This window comes from Nyctibius grandis, chromosome 22 (genome assembly GCF_013368605.1).
Source record: "Nyctibius grandis isolate bNycGra1 chromosome 22, bNycGra1.pri, whole genome shotgun sequence".
In the NCBI taxonomy this organism is placed as follows: domain Eukaryota; kingdom Metazoa; phylum Chordata; class Aves; order Nyctibiiformes; family Nyctibiidae; genus Nyctibius; species Nyctibius grandis.
This window is the reverse complement of record NC_090679.1, coordinates 5,348,822-5,367,023: the sequence shown is the minus strand read 5'-3', so window position 1 is coordinate 5,367,023 and position 18,202 is coordinate 5,348,822. Positions and strand designations below refer to the sequence as shown.

Here is an 18,202-nt window from a genome sequence, read left to right as displayed (position 1 = left end):
GATTAGCTCCTCATCACTCCCAGGAACTTATCCACTGGCACTGATCTCCCTCAGTGAGGTCTCTAGGCACACCCCTACAGCATTCAAGCTAATACTCTTCTCCACAAAACCCTCAAAAGAGTCATTACGTGAGACAACCTCAGAGACTGCAGCCCCTCAGAGGAATGGCACAGCCAGCAATTCCCAAATCAAAAGTATTACATTTTACAAGTGGAGTCACAAGCCCTGCAAACTCAAGTTGTTAGAGAGAAACCATAAACCAAGGAGCAATGAAGCAGGTCAGAAATCGAGATGCAGGAAAGGCTGTTTTAGGCAATTATACAATTAGTGGTCACTTCCAGACAAGAATAAAGTCCCGCTTACCGCTTATGTCTTCTCACCAATCATCTGCTCTGTAGCTGTAAAGCTCACAGAATTGCAGTAAAGTTCTTTTTAAAGTTCACAACATAAATGAGACTATCTGCTGTGTACTTGGTAAAGAGAAGTAGCTAAAATACTTAGCAGTAGTTCCTATGAGAACTTTAAAGCCCTGTTATCTTCCAGGTTCAGTATGCAGACTGCCCCCAACCCATAAAAAAAGAAACGATAGTACTTTATTAAAATACTAAATTTTATTTTTTTCCACATACATTTAGTCTCCCCACCATTTCCATTTGTCTGACCACCACCACCACCATGCCTTATCAAAACATTCCATACATACTTAAAATGAAGCTGAGGGTGGAGTCCCGTCTTTGAAAACTAAACAGGCATTTTGGACAACACATTCTTGGCAAGGTAATCTGGATGACATTTATCAGACATGGTAGGGAAAGCTCTTTCAGCATTTGTAAAAAGGACAGCCAAATAATGGTTACAGAAATAAGACTGCAGATTTTAATGAACTGTTTAAACTGTTTTCTTTTCTTACAGAGTCTGTCTCCACTGCCAGAGAGCTTGAATGACCTGGAAGTGTACACAAAAAGTTAGAAATTGAAATCCATTTTTCTAATTATTTTCAGTTTACTATCTCCACTTACTCCACAAAATATTGACATTAAATTACAACAAAAAATGCATTCCTTTCAGAGAAAATCAAGTCAAAAGCAAGACTTTAGGTCCTTCTGCTAGAAGATTTATTCACTCTAAGTCACAATAGTAAGAATTCAGTGAAGGTAAGTGAGAGGATGGGTGTGGACCGGCTAGGCAAATATTGGCTGAACTCTGCCTACCCTGGCTAATGTCAGACCAACTCCAGTAGCTGAGGCTAACTGCTTTTAAACATTCCTTCAAGAACCTATCAATTTGCCTATCAGACAAGTTTACTCTGAACCACTGAAGGAAGCAGGAAAGCATAAGGAATTCTGTCACTGGAAGAAAGTTTTTAACTCACAGGAATTTTGATAGGGAAATCTAAGACACATTTTAGCCTAGTATATGTTGAGTAATAACTAATTCAGAAATTTACTTCCTGATACCACCTTTTGGCTTGCCCTCGCACAAGAGTTCAGTTGACTTTGGGAGAAAATGTAGCAAGAAAGCCATAATCTCAATCACAAAACAGTTCCCCCTCCCAGACACCCTCCCCAACAAAAGGCTGAGCAGCAGACTGGCCTAGGTGGCCAAATTCAGCAGCAAGAAAAACCACAGCTCATTTCCTTTGCCAATATGGTGCCAAAAGGAAAATTCTGTGGGTTTAGTAAGCAAGAGATAATTTACCAACCATATAAAAGCTGGAAAAATGTAATAAAATATTAGCTTTCCCACCTTAGCCAACTAAACCCTTAAAACCATTCCCATTTATTTAATTTGAAGTATTGTTCGTGGTTTGTAACCCTTTGAAACAGTCCAAAGCTTGTAAAGATTAAGAAGTGGAAAAGAATCCCTAAGTCAGGTTATAAAAGTTTTTGGACTTTATCAAGTTCCAATAAATTCAGTTACCTTCTGGTCCTCCGTCCTGAAGCAATTCTTAACATAGTTGGCAAATTTGGGTTCCAGCTTAGGAAGGGAAGAACCCTATGTTGAAAAAAGCAAGCTTTAGTGTATGCAGGTCATTTAATAATTCCAATAAATAACTTATGAAGCTTAACCCCTTTACAATACACATGGAATTTTACTGGACTCACCCTGCAATATCCCAAACCAATCTGCTTTTAAACCATTTTTAAAAGTTTGCTTCTTTACCCAGGTATTTCTCACAGGAGTGCCTACACACCCAAATGGCTGCGAGCATGACCAAAGATGCTTGCAAAAAAGGAACAGCAAGCATTCACCACTTAAGATAACCTTGTGTGTTGTCAACACTCATGTGCTATTCAGATAAACTAAACTAATTCTATATTTATGGATTCTTAGTACAGCATGCAACTTGAGACATTACTATCCTTCACAGGTAGGTTTTCAACTTCAGCTCTCTAAAGCAAAAACTTAACTGATCTCCCACCCACCTTTTAAGACTCACTCTAATACATTAGTTCTATGGATTTAAAGAATTGTTCTAGAGACATTTGCTTGTATCTCTGAAATTATCTTTGGACATACTCAAATGCACAAAGCAGATTGAGTAATTTGTCAAACTAGGTTTATCTTCACGTCTTCTCCTATCTCCAGGCAAAATAGTACAGCACACTACTTTTAAGAGGCATCAATTTATTTTCATATGCCCCGTGAGTAATATTTTCCCCATTTTTCAGGTACATCAGTTGCAATATACCTAGCCAATTATGACAGTATACTTAGCTGCTACTCCGCACATTGCAGAAGACAGCAATTTTATGTTCAAAGGAAACAAAGCTACATTAGGAATATGTGAAACTGCAATACAGCAACCAGAAAGCTCGGATTTGGACGATGTCTTACCCCTGGGTTCTGTCAAGCACCGATGCTTTTCTATTAGCTTGTTGACACCTACTTACTACATAATACAGCAGTTCCACTCTAATAATTTAATAAAATAATAAAAGTGATTTCCAAAGGTGCTAACTTGCCATCAGCTAGAAGTGCTATTGTATATGACAACGCACAAGCCTTTTGCTTACTAAGGTATGCTCTAGCACCACCTTGGAAAACATTAAATTAAGTTGCCTGCTACTGCTTCTACATTATTTGTGCTTGCGCAGCATTTCCCACTAAAAACCCTTCAGCAACAGATATTCTAAAGCTACTTGCCAGTTATCTGGTCTGCATGCTTCCCTCCACAGGGACATCCGCCTACTGTGAGCAGCTCTGCCACTTCTGCTTACACTGCAGAAACAACACTAATCGTGGCTCCTCCGAGTCACACAAAAAACCACCCTAGCATCCACGAGACCCAAGAGGTTAGTCTGACCTAGCAGAATACCATCCATCACTGTCAGGTTCACAATTCAGGGATATGCATTTCGATCCTGATCACAAGCTGTCTGTCATTGCTCACTCTGCATCCAATCTATATTGAAACACTTCTTATCTTATTTTGCATTCCTGGGACAAAACCGCCTCAAAACATCAAGAATCTAAGCAGAAGATAATCCTAATTCTGTGGATGACTTGATGGCCCATGTAAAGAGAAGAAGTTTATCATCTCTGACCAAAATAAAAACCACAGAATTCCTCATAGCACCAACATCAGCGTAGGCTTTAGCCAAAAACAGATCTCCAGTGAAGAATCTGTGTCAGTCGCAAATGAGCATGTGATTTACAAGCACACTCCTGAGCTAGTGAAGTAAAACCAGAACTCGTACAGTCTAGATTTCAGATCCTCACAACCACCTATTCTACAGTACAGGTGTGTACGGAACTGCACACCTGGCTAGCACACAGGTTTCCAAACCTGGCTAAGGGGGAAAGAATTGCTATTACCCACTACACTTTTACCCAACCAGTCTATAACTAAAATGCCATTTTCTTTTTTATACTTAAATAGCAGCTAAGAATACTAGTCATATGTACAACCTTGAAGTGCTAGTCACAGCTGACAGCAACCGAAGGCCGAGTGACTGCTCTGTGACCTTCAAAAGATGAAACATCCACTGAGAGAAGACTGAATTAACACCAGATCTCCAGTTCAGAAAGCAAATGCTTTCAGGTCTTCATTGATTCATTAACGCATATCACAAGCACCTATCTCCCCCTTCTGGAAGTCATAAAGCTTTACAAGCATCTGGATATCGAAGCTGGACACTGCTTTACGACCAAGCAATTCCAAGCATGTGAAGAACTCTGCTTTACTCTAGTTGCCTAAAATAAAACGTGCACGCTAGCAAAGACAACTTTAGAATAAATATCACCTGAAGTTTGTTGCTTTGTTTTGTTGTGGTTTTTAAAAAAATTTTAACTGAGACAGTTCACTAAAAAATACCAAATTACTAGTCACCACCACTGGAGGAACAGAAGCTACTGGAGGAAAACAAAGTAGGCGTTTTTGTTTCTCATGAGTACAGAGGCTTTTGTCCCCAAATGAGTTTTCATTTCCCTGAGCCTCAACATCAACATACTCCGATGACAGCACAGCAGTGATGTGTGACCATTTCTCAAAAACATCCAATTCCTCTGATCTGTGGAAGTGTAAATAAAAATAAGGCTGACAAACCTGAAGTTTCTGAAAACTCACCTTATCTATGGACGCTTGCATTTTTGCTTTTATCTCCTCTACCGACAGAGGGACTTTTGGTGTTTTTGGAGTTAGAGATTTATCCTTCTTGGAATCTGGAGTCTGAAAATTATTCATTTTGTTAGGAACTTGCACATACCTAAAGCCGCTTAGTATACAAGATCAAGTTTTCTAAAAACAAGAATGTTAAAACCTACTGTAGAATTTTTATGGAATAAACCAACTAGCCATCACATAAATACTTCAAATAGTTCAAGTTAAATCTGTGCTTCCAGCACATTCCTCAGAGACAAGGAAAAGAAAAACATTTAGATTTGGAGTTACTACAGTTAGCATAGCTAGTATCTTATACTTCTGGGCAGGTGCCTACACAGCTCTTTCTCCCAAAAGAAATGAAATTGAAAATAGCCCAAACATTCAGTGATTTAGAGTTTAACCCGTAACTGCAGCCAGATTAGGTCATGCTTTAAAAGGCACACATCTGCTCTGCCTTTCAGATGCTATCCTGCCATCCGTCCATCCCACACTAATTACTGTACCAACCTTCCTTGCATGCATGTTCGAGTACACTCATCCTCTTGTACAAGCAGCTACACAAAAAAAGAAACAGGCTTGTATTTTAAACGGCTGGACACCAATCCTCACAAGGGACAGCATGTCTGATTTCCAGTCTTGGCTGTTGTAGTTATACATTGATCACTGAAGTTTCACAGGGGAACATGAAGCAACAAACAGTATCCCCAGCATGCTCCATCTCAAGATTCAAAAACCTAATTTAATGGTTAGGACATTATTTAATATTACCCTTAGGCAAGAAAACTAGCTTCCACGCTAGAATAAACATTTACATTTGGTTTACTCATTTGTCTTCACTCACTTTTGATTTAGATGCTGGTGTGGACGGCTTAGAGTCTTTTCCATTTTGCTTTGCTTTCTGCATATTTTTTCCTGGAGTATCACGGACAGGCTGAAAAGAAAACACTTCAGTTCATTGGCCATGAAAAACTGCTAGTAAATGTTAAGCTCATTAGCATAATACTCAAGACTTAGTGACAAATACATACTATTTAACAAACCAAAAAGCATTCTCATTGCCCATGCAACACGATCAGCATCCATTATTTAACCAAAAAGCATGTATGCTGCAGGAACTCAAATGAAAAACTGTGGTGCAGCACAACACGTAACATCACCAAGATCAAGTTTCATCATGATGCCATGCAACTATGGGGGACCACCACTACGTTTTCCTTACATATTACATCTTTCCTTAGATGTTATCATGCAGACTCTCGGGGGCAGATATTGCATGTGACTAATTCCATACAGCACTGCAATTCCAAGATCTGATTCCGTGCTCCTTGTTTTTGTAACACAATCATTCTTGCTTGGCATTTCATATAGAAACATCATCTGGGATGTGTGGGGGCAATGTCACATGTATATTTAAGAACTGGATTCTTATATTCCTATATAAATCAAGGGACCATTTCTTCCAGTCACACTAGATTCGATTAGATGGCAGGAAATCTGCAGCTCAGATTGTCTTTACCGGGCCTTAAACTATTGTGCACTATCACCTATAGAAATTCATGAGAACAAAGCAGCATATAGTGAAGTAGAACATTAAATGTTTGTTTCTAAACAGGAGATATGTAAATATAAATTGAAGCCACAGTACACAAATTCAAAAAAATACTGCCTTCTACCTCTGCAGCTGCCAAGCTGTCTCACAGTGTATTTTACCACCAGATGGCACTCAAGGGCTGATGGAACTTCACATTCAAGCACTTGGCCACTTGAAGTGAACCTTTTCCAATGGGCTCACACATTTAGATCCCTTTTTCATTGAAAGTTAGGCTGCTAACAAGATCTTTTGCACAGCAAGCACGACTAATCGAAATGGCAAAGCACAACCCACATCTTAGAGCAGGATTTTATTTGCTGCCCAATAGCCATACACCAGATCACACTGGTCTGACAACCGCACATGAGCAAATGCATGCTGCTAGGAACCCGGCCACCCCTCTGCAGTGAAGTAAATAAAACATGGTCTGGATGCACATTCACACTTAAGCATTCTAATGTCCTATTACAATTTCTTCACACAGACTAAGCTAAATCAAAATCACCCCATTCACACGTTCCAAATAGCTGTGCTTGAACTCATTGATTTAGGGGACTATCTGCCCAGTTACTGTCATCCCTTGTATTGGTATCCAGTCAATTATGAAACAGAACACTACACAAAGTGGACATTTCAGTTAGCTTCTGCATTACAATAAATGCAGAGTTCAAACTTAAACAGCTATCTCACAGAAACACAGCTTCCTCCCCCCACCTTCTGCTTTAGGGGTCTTCATACGAATCCTCAAAGATGACTCAAAATCAGGACAGTAAATTAGCACCTCTTAGTAAGTTGAGGTGTTAGCACTTGCTCTGTCTGAATTAACTTAGCTGCAGATATTAAGTCCATCTGGTGTTATCACTCACTTCCTTTCAACTTCATTAAAAAGGCTGTTTAATCCTTCATGAGTGAAGAGGGTCACAATGTGTGTGTACATATAAGCCACTTACTTTCTTCATTGGTGTTTTCATCTCTTCCTCATCATCCTCTAAGTCATCCTCATCACTACAATTAGAAAGGCAGTCACCATAACTCAAGATTCATGCTCACAGCTTTAATCACATTAGGAATTAAGTCTTCCCCCTCACCTCCAATAAAATGTTTTATTCAAGAAGGAAGCAAGTAATCTTCCCAAATCTACTTTATACCTTAACACACAGCAAGGTGTTTGGCCAAATACTCCACTTCTACTGTTAAAGCCATTAAATGTGTTCCCTTCTGCTTCAATACTGAAGACATGTATCTAAGGACTTCCACTACTACTAATAAAGACATTCTAAATTTATTAGAAGTTAATGAATTACATGAAACTAAGTATTATAACACAGTAAGACATATTTTAGTAACTAATTTAGATTGCATTGCTGAGATAAACTTGAGGTAATTCTGCTTTTTTTGTAGCCAAGATAAAGTAGCTTGCTCACATCCAGTTACGTCACACAATTTGTATTCTGAAAGTTAACCTGGTATTTCAAAATGCATTATCAAAAAAAAGAATACATACTCATCATCATCCTCCTCCTCGTCTTCATCATCCTCCTCATCATCTTCTGATAATTTTGCTTTTTTCTTAAAACAGGTAAGTATGTGAAGTGTCAATACCATTTTGTCTTAATAAACAGCAACCTTGATCCACAACAATTTGTGGCATAATTACAAGACTATCATTCATCAATTTAGCTAAAAATCAACATGTTACAGCTGACAAGTCAAAAGCTACTGACAAATTTACAGCACACTGGGAGCTATGAACCTTTCCTTCTACACTACAGAGCTTCAATCAGCATTTGAACTCTTGCAGTGCACTGATGTTTATACTAGAATCTGCACACTCAGTCACTGTAGTGGACAAAACTTCCACATAGAAGTGGCCTCTGTATTAGCCCCTCTAGCAAAGCTTTGGAAACTATCCATACTTAACTACACTTCTTAATTTAGTATTTGTCAAGACCCAAATACAAAATAATTCTTCTCCACAGATGTCAGTCGACCACCTATTAAGTAAATCATAGCAGGCCATTTAACTGCTTACTCCTAATGGCAGCGTTAATACCAAACCAAAAGAAAATTCTGCAGCAAGCTGGTTGAAAGCATACATACCTGTGGTGTTTTAGCTCCTCCTCCACTTGCTGGTCTCTTTGTTGAAGTGTTCACAATTTTTGCATCATCTTCCTCATCGTCTGATTCTGGTTCTTCCTCTAAGGCTGATAAAAGGATGACAATGTGTAAAAAACTCACCTCATTTAACAACAGTTAAAACACAATTGCTAGTAAAGAACAAACAGAAGAGTATCACCCACAACTAAACAGGCAAGGTCTTAGTGAGGTCCTGAAATGATAGGAAGCTTCCTACTAGCAACCTAACCACTGAGATCAGAAACTTCCTGTTGACTGTATGCAGATACTACTACACTGAAATAAAAAATGGGTGATTAACCATCCATACGCTGCCTGTAATGTTCCTCACATAAAAGAAGCCATAGAAACTCAAGAATAAAGTTTTCTCCATTTCTAAGGAGACACATTTAAAAGAACTTCTAAAAATCAGTTTCAAAGACAATTCTACAAAGGAGAAGGCTAGTCCTAGCTTAAGTTTTTAGTGCAAACTCAAAACTATTTCATGGGCAGTCTTCTCACTCTCAACTAATAAACAGAAAGCTCACAGCTTTCTGCTGTGAAACACTAACACCAGGAACCTAACACCTATTTTTAAGGACAGAAATTAGAACTCAAATTGCAAGGCTGACGAACTGCCCTTATCCATACAAAACAAGAGGCAAGAAGAGGTATGCAAGCATTTCTCCAAACTCCTTTGTCCTACAGTTAACTCATGCCTCTGAGGACAGTGAATTAAAGAGTCAGAGGGTCAGTATTGAGAAAGTACTGCTTGAAATACCAGATATATCACACAAGTTCTGCTGGTGCTGGCAGGTAGCAAGACCACAAACTAGTAACCAGTGTAATACATACCTACGAGATGTTGACCACTGACGTAAACAGGTCCTGAACCACATTTCAACCTCAAGACCACCGGTGGTGTGATCTCAAAGCCACCTAATGAAACCTAAGGAAAAAAGCATTGTAATTTATTCAAGCAAAACGTGCTTAACAGACAATCCATTCAAATGAAACCAGGAGCACCAACATCCATGGATGCCAAAGCTAATACAGTTACTCCAAGTTTTCATCTGACAGAATATCCCAAAAGTGAGTCAAATCAGGGTAAATAAGCCACAACACGGTTTACTACACTCTCATTGCTTATCATAATTACAGCACATTTTTCAAAGCCAGACCAATCCCCATTTGTTTCTAACTCCTCTTGGCAGCAATGCCCATTTGAACATTATCCATCACACCTGCCCCTAGCATTGTGCAGTTCCACTTGCACAACATCAGCAACACAGACTCAAATTACATTCCAGATGGCAGGAATGACAAGTAGGGTGCCTTTAAAACAAGGATAGCAGTCATCCTTCAAATCTCTTAAGAGCTTGGGACCTGCAGTAAAACTAGATTTTTCTCATCTCAGGCTCAAAGAACGCAACACAGGCTGTAGATAATCTGCTTGCAAACACATTTCTATATGCAGAGATGGCATGCATAACTATAACTTCTTAAAAAAGAACCACGTCATCTGAACAAAAGTCTATCGTCTCTCGATGGCTAGAGTAAAATCTACTAGGCACAAAAAAAAAAAAAATCACATTCATATTTAGCTTGTATTTCCTACACATGCCAGACTGACACTTGTCTGAACCTACTGCCCACTGTGCAGTTTCACTAAAATTCAGTCAACCAAAACCTTTTCTAACTTGTCTTTCTCACCTGAGACCCAAGTGATAGTAGAGTTTTTTAAGTTCCTGTACTTACCGTAGGCTGCACTGACATTTTCAGAGATGCCAGTACTACTTTAGTAGGGTTGCCTTCATAGTCCAATGCTTCTGCTTCTACAACGTGTAATTCGTCTTTGGCTCCAGCCCCTAAAGTAACCTGTGAAGTAAACAGCACATATTCTGAGAATCTTCCCAAATATTCTGAAGTCTTTAAACTCCATTCAACATTTCGCATCTCAAGACTGAAGTTTGTATTTCTGACTGCTGATTCAGTTGCACTCCTCCCCAAGCCAATGTCCTCTCTTTCCCCACAACACTGGCACTTGTAAGGTGCAACTCAAGGCATGTGTTTTGTTGAGAGTGAAAAGGAGACCTTTTGCTCCTGGATTATTGCATTGAAATGGGTCAGTGACAAGTCCAGTCAGCACTGAAGCTGGCCCGAAGGAAGAAGTACAAGCACATGCCTGGAGGAAGGGAAACAACTGCTATCACTACTACAGAATCACAGCCTTTATCCTTCCCCTTCCTGCCATGTTTCATCTGCCAATTGCTTCACTTCATCACACTACATTCTTTGCTTGACATTCAATGAGGAGTTAAGTCATAACAACTGCTCAGTCCAGTACTGTCATTTATGCATACGCCTTCTGCGTTAATTCACCAAGGACTGAGAGCTGCTGTCCCAGAGCATTTCAAAACTCAAGTGTCTGGATTCCTTACACTGGGTACAAGTCTGGCACTTTCTGAAGAGTCAAAAATCATAGCTGCAGGGAGGCAAATTAGTGAGACATGGGAGAGGTCTGAAATTCCAGTTCTCTGAACCTCTGGCATCTGAGTCAGAATTACACGCATGAGATGTGAAAACCAAGAATCCCTTGAAGTACAATTACTCCCAAGACAAGTGAACAATGCGCTCTTGTTTCCTTTCCCAAGGCCCATGAAAAGAAAGCTTTCCATCCTCCATGGAAGACGTGGCTGTAAACACTTCAGGCAGAGGTATACAACTCAAATTTGCATTGTCCAAGAGCTAAGTTTTGGGCAGACCATAATGACCCAGACAAGATGTATCAGGCTGAAGGCTGAGAACCAGGATACAGGATTCACTGGTCCTGGCGAGTTTTGTTACTGTCAAGTTAAAGACATGAAATCGCTGCTCTGATCTCACCTCTCAAACGGGTTAGCGACAACACTGCATCGTTCAGCTGGTGGAACTACCCACCAGGACAGGAATGTCAGAGCACACCCTCCACCCCCAGTTACTCCTGTCATTTGCAGCAGTTCAAGCAATACCACGGCACTTGCTATTAATTATTTACTGAACGTCTGGCAAGTATCCATTCATGTGCTTTAATTTCTACACTGAAGGAATGCACACTGCCAATAAATAGGTAATGAAGCAGTGACGATCCCTCTGTGTCCTCAGGAATCATTAGTAAGATATCTACAGAAACCCTCATGCCACTTTCTACCTCTACATGCATCAATCCTCCTCCTTTTTCACTTTTATCCTTTTTTCTCCCCACTTCTTTCTGTACCTCACACCCAAGTCCATCCCCACATTTGTATCTTAATTGACATCTGTCAGTCAATCTTTATATATCTAGTTTTTTATCAGATGCACAAGGTATTTGCTACCTTCACACTTTATCTTCCATCAACTCCTTCTTCTGCTTGCCAATGCATTTTCTGTTTGTAGCCATGTCTAATATCTTCCAAGCCCCTAAGACATTTCCCATTTGTCATTTGTTACTTCAGCCCACATTTCTCCTGTGTATCATCTTTTGTCTTTAAAGACAGGTTATTGAATTAAGACTTTTTTTCCCCCCCCAACCCTAAAAACTAAGTACTGGTATGCCTCCAATCTCCTTCATTCCCCATGAAGAGTGCACAGCATCAGAAGAGATGCCATAGGCAATCTTCCAAAACCAAGATCTTTGGATAAAGACATACAACTCAAGTACCACTCAGTGACAAATTTCATCTGCATGACAAACATTCAGATATGAGAACTATCTGCATGAACTTGTCCTATGCATACTTTACGGTTATATTCTTCCCTCAAAAGAAATTCTAATTAAGAACAAATTAGTCATTGTCAAGTCCAGGCTGTGATTTTCATAAAATGTAAGAACTGAAGACACATGCTTCACAAAACTGTAATACCTATATTAAAGTGATTTAAGTATCACTGTCAGTAAGTTTGGAGAGCATTATTATGCAATGTAGGAAACTGTTCTGCTGTAGGAAGTAATCCACAACTGCAAGACTCTCATTTCCAGGTATCAAGGTACCTCGTTGTATTTCAATAAACACAATAATAAAACAAAGTAGACAGATGCTACAACTCTAAATTCCTTGCCCATGAAGTTGTGGCATATTATCTTTTTGCTAATCAAAAGTAACATGCTCAGCCCAGAACAGAAGCCTGGAAATACTGTGTCTTGCTTGCTGTGGCAGCAGAAAGACCTAAGGACACATCTAAGAACTCCCAGTGTACAGATCCTGATTTCCAGGAGTATCTTGCTCAGCAAATAGCCTATTAGATGCATTATCTGAATGAAACAGAGAGTTTGCCAGTAAACATGCTTAGAGAGAGCTACACTAAGGACAATAAAACATAATCCCTCACTTCTTTAGATTTAGTTATTAGCTGCTTACTGAAAAAAGCACTGGAATTATGTTTGGGGAATATATGGTAAGGCTTTTCAAAATAATGTTTTTAATAAAGCCTACTAAAATGTGCCCACACATGATCCTTATAAGTCTTTCCTCCCTCCTGTGCTCCTGTAGCATTCTGCACTACTGCATTAGAGATGTCAGTGTATATATTCTGGCCTTTAATTCCATCTAGTATAAATTTAATAACCTACTGTGAATTCATTTTTAAACTTTTCCAGATCTGTATTGCTTGCTGTAACAACAAAACATCAGTGCATATTTTAATTTTTTTTTTCCAATACAGCAAATATTTCAAGTGACATGGTAGGCTCCACTCCCAACAAGAGCTTAGTATTTAACAGATTCACGTAACAACACTTACCACTAAAAGACAACTTTAAGGAAATAAAGGCGCGTGTTAAAAAGCTCACTTCTCACAACACTGCATGCCGCTACTTAATAACCAAATACTTGCCGTTCTCAAAGACAACTGATGCTCATTTTCTTCATCATCTACTTTGAACTGATACTCCTTATCTGCTTTAAGCTCGCAGCCTGTAAAAAGACCAGTTAATTATAAGCACACAGTTTAATTCAGATGCAAGTATTTGTAACCAGTTATTTTAAAACCTGATGCTCCGAGGCTCTGTACTAGCACAGAAAACCAACGGCACGCCAGGCCCACGAGAGAAGCACGTGGGGTGGGGAAAACCCCAGGCGAGTCCGCGGCCTACTGCCGACCGCGCAGCTCCTCGCCCGGCCCTTTCAAGCCCATCCGCTGCGAGCCCACCCCCCTTCAGCCTTCTCGCTGCCCGCGGGTACGCCATCCCCCGGGACGCCCAGCGCCGGCGGCCGGGCCTGCCCCCAGGGCCCGGCGGCAGGCAAGGCGTGCCACGGCCCGCCGCCCTCCACGTGCTCCGCCGCGCTGCCATGTGCTCGGCCGCCGCCCGCCGGCTGGGCGCTCCGAGCGCGGCCGCGTCCTTAGGAACGGTCGGGAGCAGGAGGACAAAAGCGCACCGGGCCGGGCCGGGCCGCCGCCACGTGCCAGCGGTCCGCCACGTGGGGTGCGCGCCGCCGAGCAGCGCGCGGCGGTCACGGCCGCGGCGCGCCCCCTCCCCCGACAAGGCCCCTCCCGTCCCCCACCCGCCTCCCCGCTGAGGCGCGGCGCAAGGCCGGCCCCAGGCCGCGGCCCCCACCGCCTCGGGCCACCTCCCGCTAGGCCCCGAGGCCTAAGGGAGCGGAGGGGCCGGGCCGGCGGGCACCGGGAGCGCGGTAAGGCCGTTACCAAAGAGAAAGGTCTGGGGGCGCAGGGGACCCATGCTCTCCATGTCCATGGCGCTGTCCTCCATCTTCTGGGCCTGCTGGCGCGGTCTGCGCGGCACTGCGTACGGCACGGAGGACGGACGCGCACTAAAGGAAGCCACGCCCCCGCCCCCTCCCAGATATAGCCTGCGAGATCTCGCGAGATCCGCGAGCCCGGCCACGCCCCCGCGGCCCAACGCCTCGCCTCTGCGCACGCGCCGCCCCGCCCCCGCGCGCAGAGCTGGAGGGGTCGCGGGCGCGGCCCGTGCCGCCCGCCGCGCGCGGGGGGCCGCGGCCGGCACAAGATGGAGGCGGCCGGGGCGGCCCCCGCGCCCCACGGAGCGGCTGCGGGCCCGCAGCGCCGGGGCGGGCCGCCCGCGGGTGGCCGCGCTGTCACGCGTGGGGCCGGCGTGGCCTCGCCAGCGCGCCCAGCGGGGAAAGGGCGGCGAGCGCCGCCCAGGCAGGTGCCCGCTTGCCGCTATTACCTGAAGGGACCGGCCGGGCGGCGCCGTGAAATGGCTGTCCGCGGGCGCGAACGGGCAGGGCCCGGCGGCGGAGGGTCCCGCGGCCCGGGGGAGGTGCGGCCTGGGCGCTCGGTGGCTGAATGCCTCCCTGGCCGGCTGAATGTACAGCGCTCGCAAGGGCCGGCCGCCCAGCTCGGCGGTGAGCGGGACAGGCGGCCCGGGGCGGCCTCCCTCGGGGGGCTCCGCGCCCAGCGCGGCTCACAGACCCCAGAGCCTCCGCAGGCATCACTGCCCTGCAGGCCAGAGGAGCTGGATCTGCCAGTGTTCCCCCCATCGAGGAAGGCCGCCTTGCAGTGAAACATACTCTCCATGTTCTACTGTGTGTGCCATGAGCTGACAGCCCCGGTCAGCTTTGATTAAAAAAAAAAAAACAAAACGGCAGCCCCTTTTCCTGTCTGTACCTATGAAGATGAGCTGCCATCCTGAGTTACTGCTCCCTGTGCTTCTGGGCTCTGAGGATCAGAGACCAACACTATTTTGGGAACCCCCTTTCAGCTGGTATGTGATGGGAGTGAACTACTCCATGTGAATTGGCACGTGGGGACATCAGTGTGTCACAACAGAATTAAGTCAGGTTTTTTTATTGTACTGACAGCCACAAGCCCTGAAGAAGCTTACATGTGCATTACCACAGATACTCCACCACTGGCCCTGGGCAGGGCACACCTTCGAGTTACCGTTCCAGGCTGTCCTCGTGTCCAGGGGCTGATCTGTAAAAGTCAGATGTGTTGGGTGCTATAAACTAGCTAATCTCAAAACTTCTTTACCTGAACATCCACTCTTCAAAAATAAAAGTATGTAGCCTCTTAGTGCTTGTATCCCTCCATTAATTTGAAATGTGTGGTTTGTATTCGTAACACTTACGTTCATATTCATAAAGTAAGAAAATGAGACAAACTGAAACAAAAAAGAACTGACGCAGTGGTAAAATAAATCTTACCTGCCAAAACGTGGCAGTCACCTTCTTTCTCACTCTCCCAAAAGCTCACTCCTTTGAAAAACAGTAAATACAGTTCCACAGTACATATACATTCAACTTATTGTCAAATGTAAAGTCTCCTATTTGCAAGACACGACTGGTTTCCCAATACAAGGTTACTCAAGCCACAGGTTCACCGGGATATGTCCCCCTACAACCCTGTTAACATTAAAGCAGATCTTCTACTGAGGTGTTGTCAAGTGGATTGCCACAGGCTAACTAAAAGACAATAATAATAAAATTGACTTGTGTGTGAAAACAAGGTATAGGAATAAATAGTAGTGCAGCTTACCAGGTGAGGGAGGACGGGGGATTTGGGCTGCTGTGAGAGCCCTCTTCTAGAGTCACAGGATAATTCCATCTGGAAGGCACCTCTGGAGGCCACCTGGTCCAGCACCCTGCTCACCATGACACCAATGCTGTGAGGGCTCCATCTCTGCCATTTCTCTGGGCCAGTTTGCTATACTGGTGCAGTAACAGCTGATTTGGAAATGCTGATACAGGTTAAAATTAGTGGGTTTTTTTTCCATTCTGCTTCTCACCTTCCTACCAGCTCTTCTCTTTACTTAAATATAGGGTGACACCCTTGTAGCATGTGACAACAGTATTTAAGCAAAACCAGAAATACAATCAAATTTTTTTTTCCTTCCTTTGCATTCTATGGTACAGACATTGTTAATTTGCAACCTGTGTGCCACTTGCCTGTATAGAAATAACACCCTGATGGATGTCGAGTCAAAAAGGGGAGAGCAGAGCGATCACTTAAGGGTCATGAACCACCCTTCCCATTTACTCCACTTGAAATTTCCCTAGGAAACAGGAACAACGTTTATTTAATTTACTAACCTTTGGTTTGGTTCATTTCGTATTACCTTTAAGAAGCAATGGAGAAAGAGTGGCAGTTTGGCAATGCAGTATAGAGAAGATATGCACAGGGATTCATGAAGTGGCAGAAGCAGGGAAACTCACCGAGTGTGGTAGCTTCACTGGCGGAAGAAAGGCATCATTTATTGATCAGACATCTCAGCCAAGAAGAGCTGTACAGATGAAGATATTTGTTTGATTTGGCTTGAAAATGGGAACTGGTATCAAAATTTAAAATTAAGTTTTAACAGACTGGAGCGGGAAGGTGACTGCTACGTGCTAATAGTGAAAGAGGTTGCAGCTGTTTGCGTGTACATTTACGCGGTGTAATGCCAACAGGAGTATGTGGCTACTGGTCAAAACCCTACTCCATGCAGCACTTGGCAGCTCACAAAGCAGTCCACGGTTACAGAAGTCCACCCCGTGCTGTCGAAGAGGAGTGGTTGCAGCCACAGCATGTTCTTGTGCGTACTGAGTCGCTTTTAATTCAATTACAGTCTTCCATTATTGAGGAAATAAATGTGGGAGGAAACAAAGGACAGACACAGAGAAGCAAAACAGGGGTAGGAAGGAGGAGATATATGCTTACTGCATCTCCTTTGGCTCCATAGGGCTTTAGAAGGGCTGTCATACATCACAACATTTATTATTTCTGTCATGTACTAGGCTGAGAAGTCCATTACAATATCGATCATTTTACTCTGCCATACTCTATGCTATGTAATACTCAGCATAGCTGAAAAAGCTTCGGAGTGATTTAGAAATAGCTGTACAGGGAGAACTGAGGAAGAAATCGGAGTCAACATGGTTTCCCTTAATGTAATTCTCTTTTTAGTAAGCTTTTACAAAACTTAGGAAATCGCATTTTAAACACGGTTAGAGCCGCAGCACAGTTGCAGTCAAGCAATCAGAAGCTACAGACACAAATAAATATTTCCTATGCTATCTTAATTTACATAGTGACATAATGACATAATCTTTAGCTGTGTTGCCCCATAGCTGTCACATAACATCTTCACCAGGCTCCTCCTCCTTTCACCGGTCAATAATTTCTGCCCCAAAGAACTCAGGGCCAAAATCTTAAAAGTCATCAAAACACTTACCCTTCCTTGATATCAAAAAGACTGATTTCAAACCTGTAAATCAAAATATTTCAATTTAACCCGAAATAACCGCGGATTGCAATCATCGGATGGGGCAGCACAAAGGAGGCACTAGCTATTACCATTAATACACCGTTAGCAGGAGCAGGATGCTGTTCCAGCATTGCAGTGACAGTGAGGACAGAGCTGTCTGTCCTGCAGTGTCAGGCCAACCTGTGCCCTAAACTCGGAGGTGCAGCACAGCTGAGAGCTGCGGGGTTGCTTTGAGAAGACTTGTCCTCGGGGTTATCATTTCCCTCCACTTCCAGGTGGGTTTGCAGCCAGCTCAGGACAGGGAGATGTGGTGGAACACCGTCCTTACCTAGTTGTCTTATTTCTTACCTGCAGTCCATTTTTTTACTGCTAATCCTGCCATGGGTGAACACCAGAAGTTTTCTTCATCATCTTTCTTTAATGCACTGTCTGTTCTATCCCCAGCTTTGCCTGTAACACAGTATTTATGCAGAGCACCATGAAGGTCTGCATCAGAAGATACTTCAGCACCAGAGAAAGCTGCGTACTGGAAGGGGAGCCAAGGGAGGCTGATAACCTGGCTCATGTGCTTCTGAAGCATGTGCTGGTGCTGCTCCATCTCTTCTATATTCTTGTATATAGCTGTCAAGGGATCCTTCTCATGTTAGGGCCCGATTTCAGACATTCATCCCTAAAAGGGAGAAATGACAGACAAGCCAGGATGTCC

At 43.2% G+C, this 18,202-nt stretch overlaps 1 protein-coding gene across 1 annotated transcript; it reads right to left on the bottom strand.

Moving 5' to 3' along the window:
* Positions 1 to 592: 592 nt before the first annotated feature.
* NPM1 (nucleophosmin 1) lies at positions 593 to 14,111 on the bottom strand. The gene is made up of 11 exons (XM_068417273.1): positions 13,977 to 14,111; positions 13,167 to 13,246; positions 10,071 to 10,190; positions 9,168 to 9,261; positions 8,298 to 8,401; positions 7,702 to 7,766; positions 7,148 to 7,202; positions 5,448 to 5,537; positions 4,571 to 4,672; positions 1,921 to 1,995; positions 593 to 945 (listed from the first exon to the last, which is right to left on the bottom strand). Exons 1-11 carry the CDS (start codon positions 14,038 to 14,040, stop codon positions 907 to 909), a joined length of 888 nt encoding a protein of 295 aa, XP_068273374.1. The 5' UTR covers positions 14,041 to 14,111; the 3' UTR covers positions 593 to 906.
* Positions 14,112 to 18,202: the final 4,091 nt, after the last annotated feature.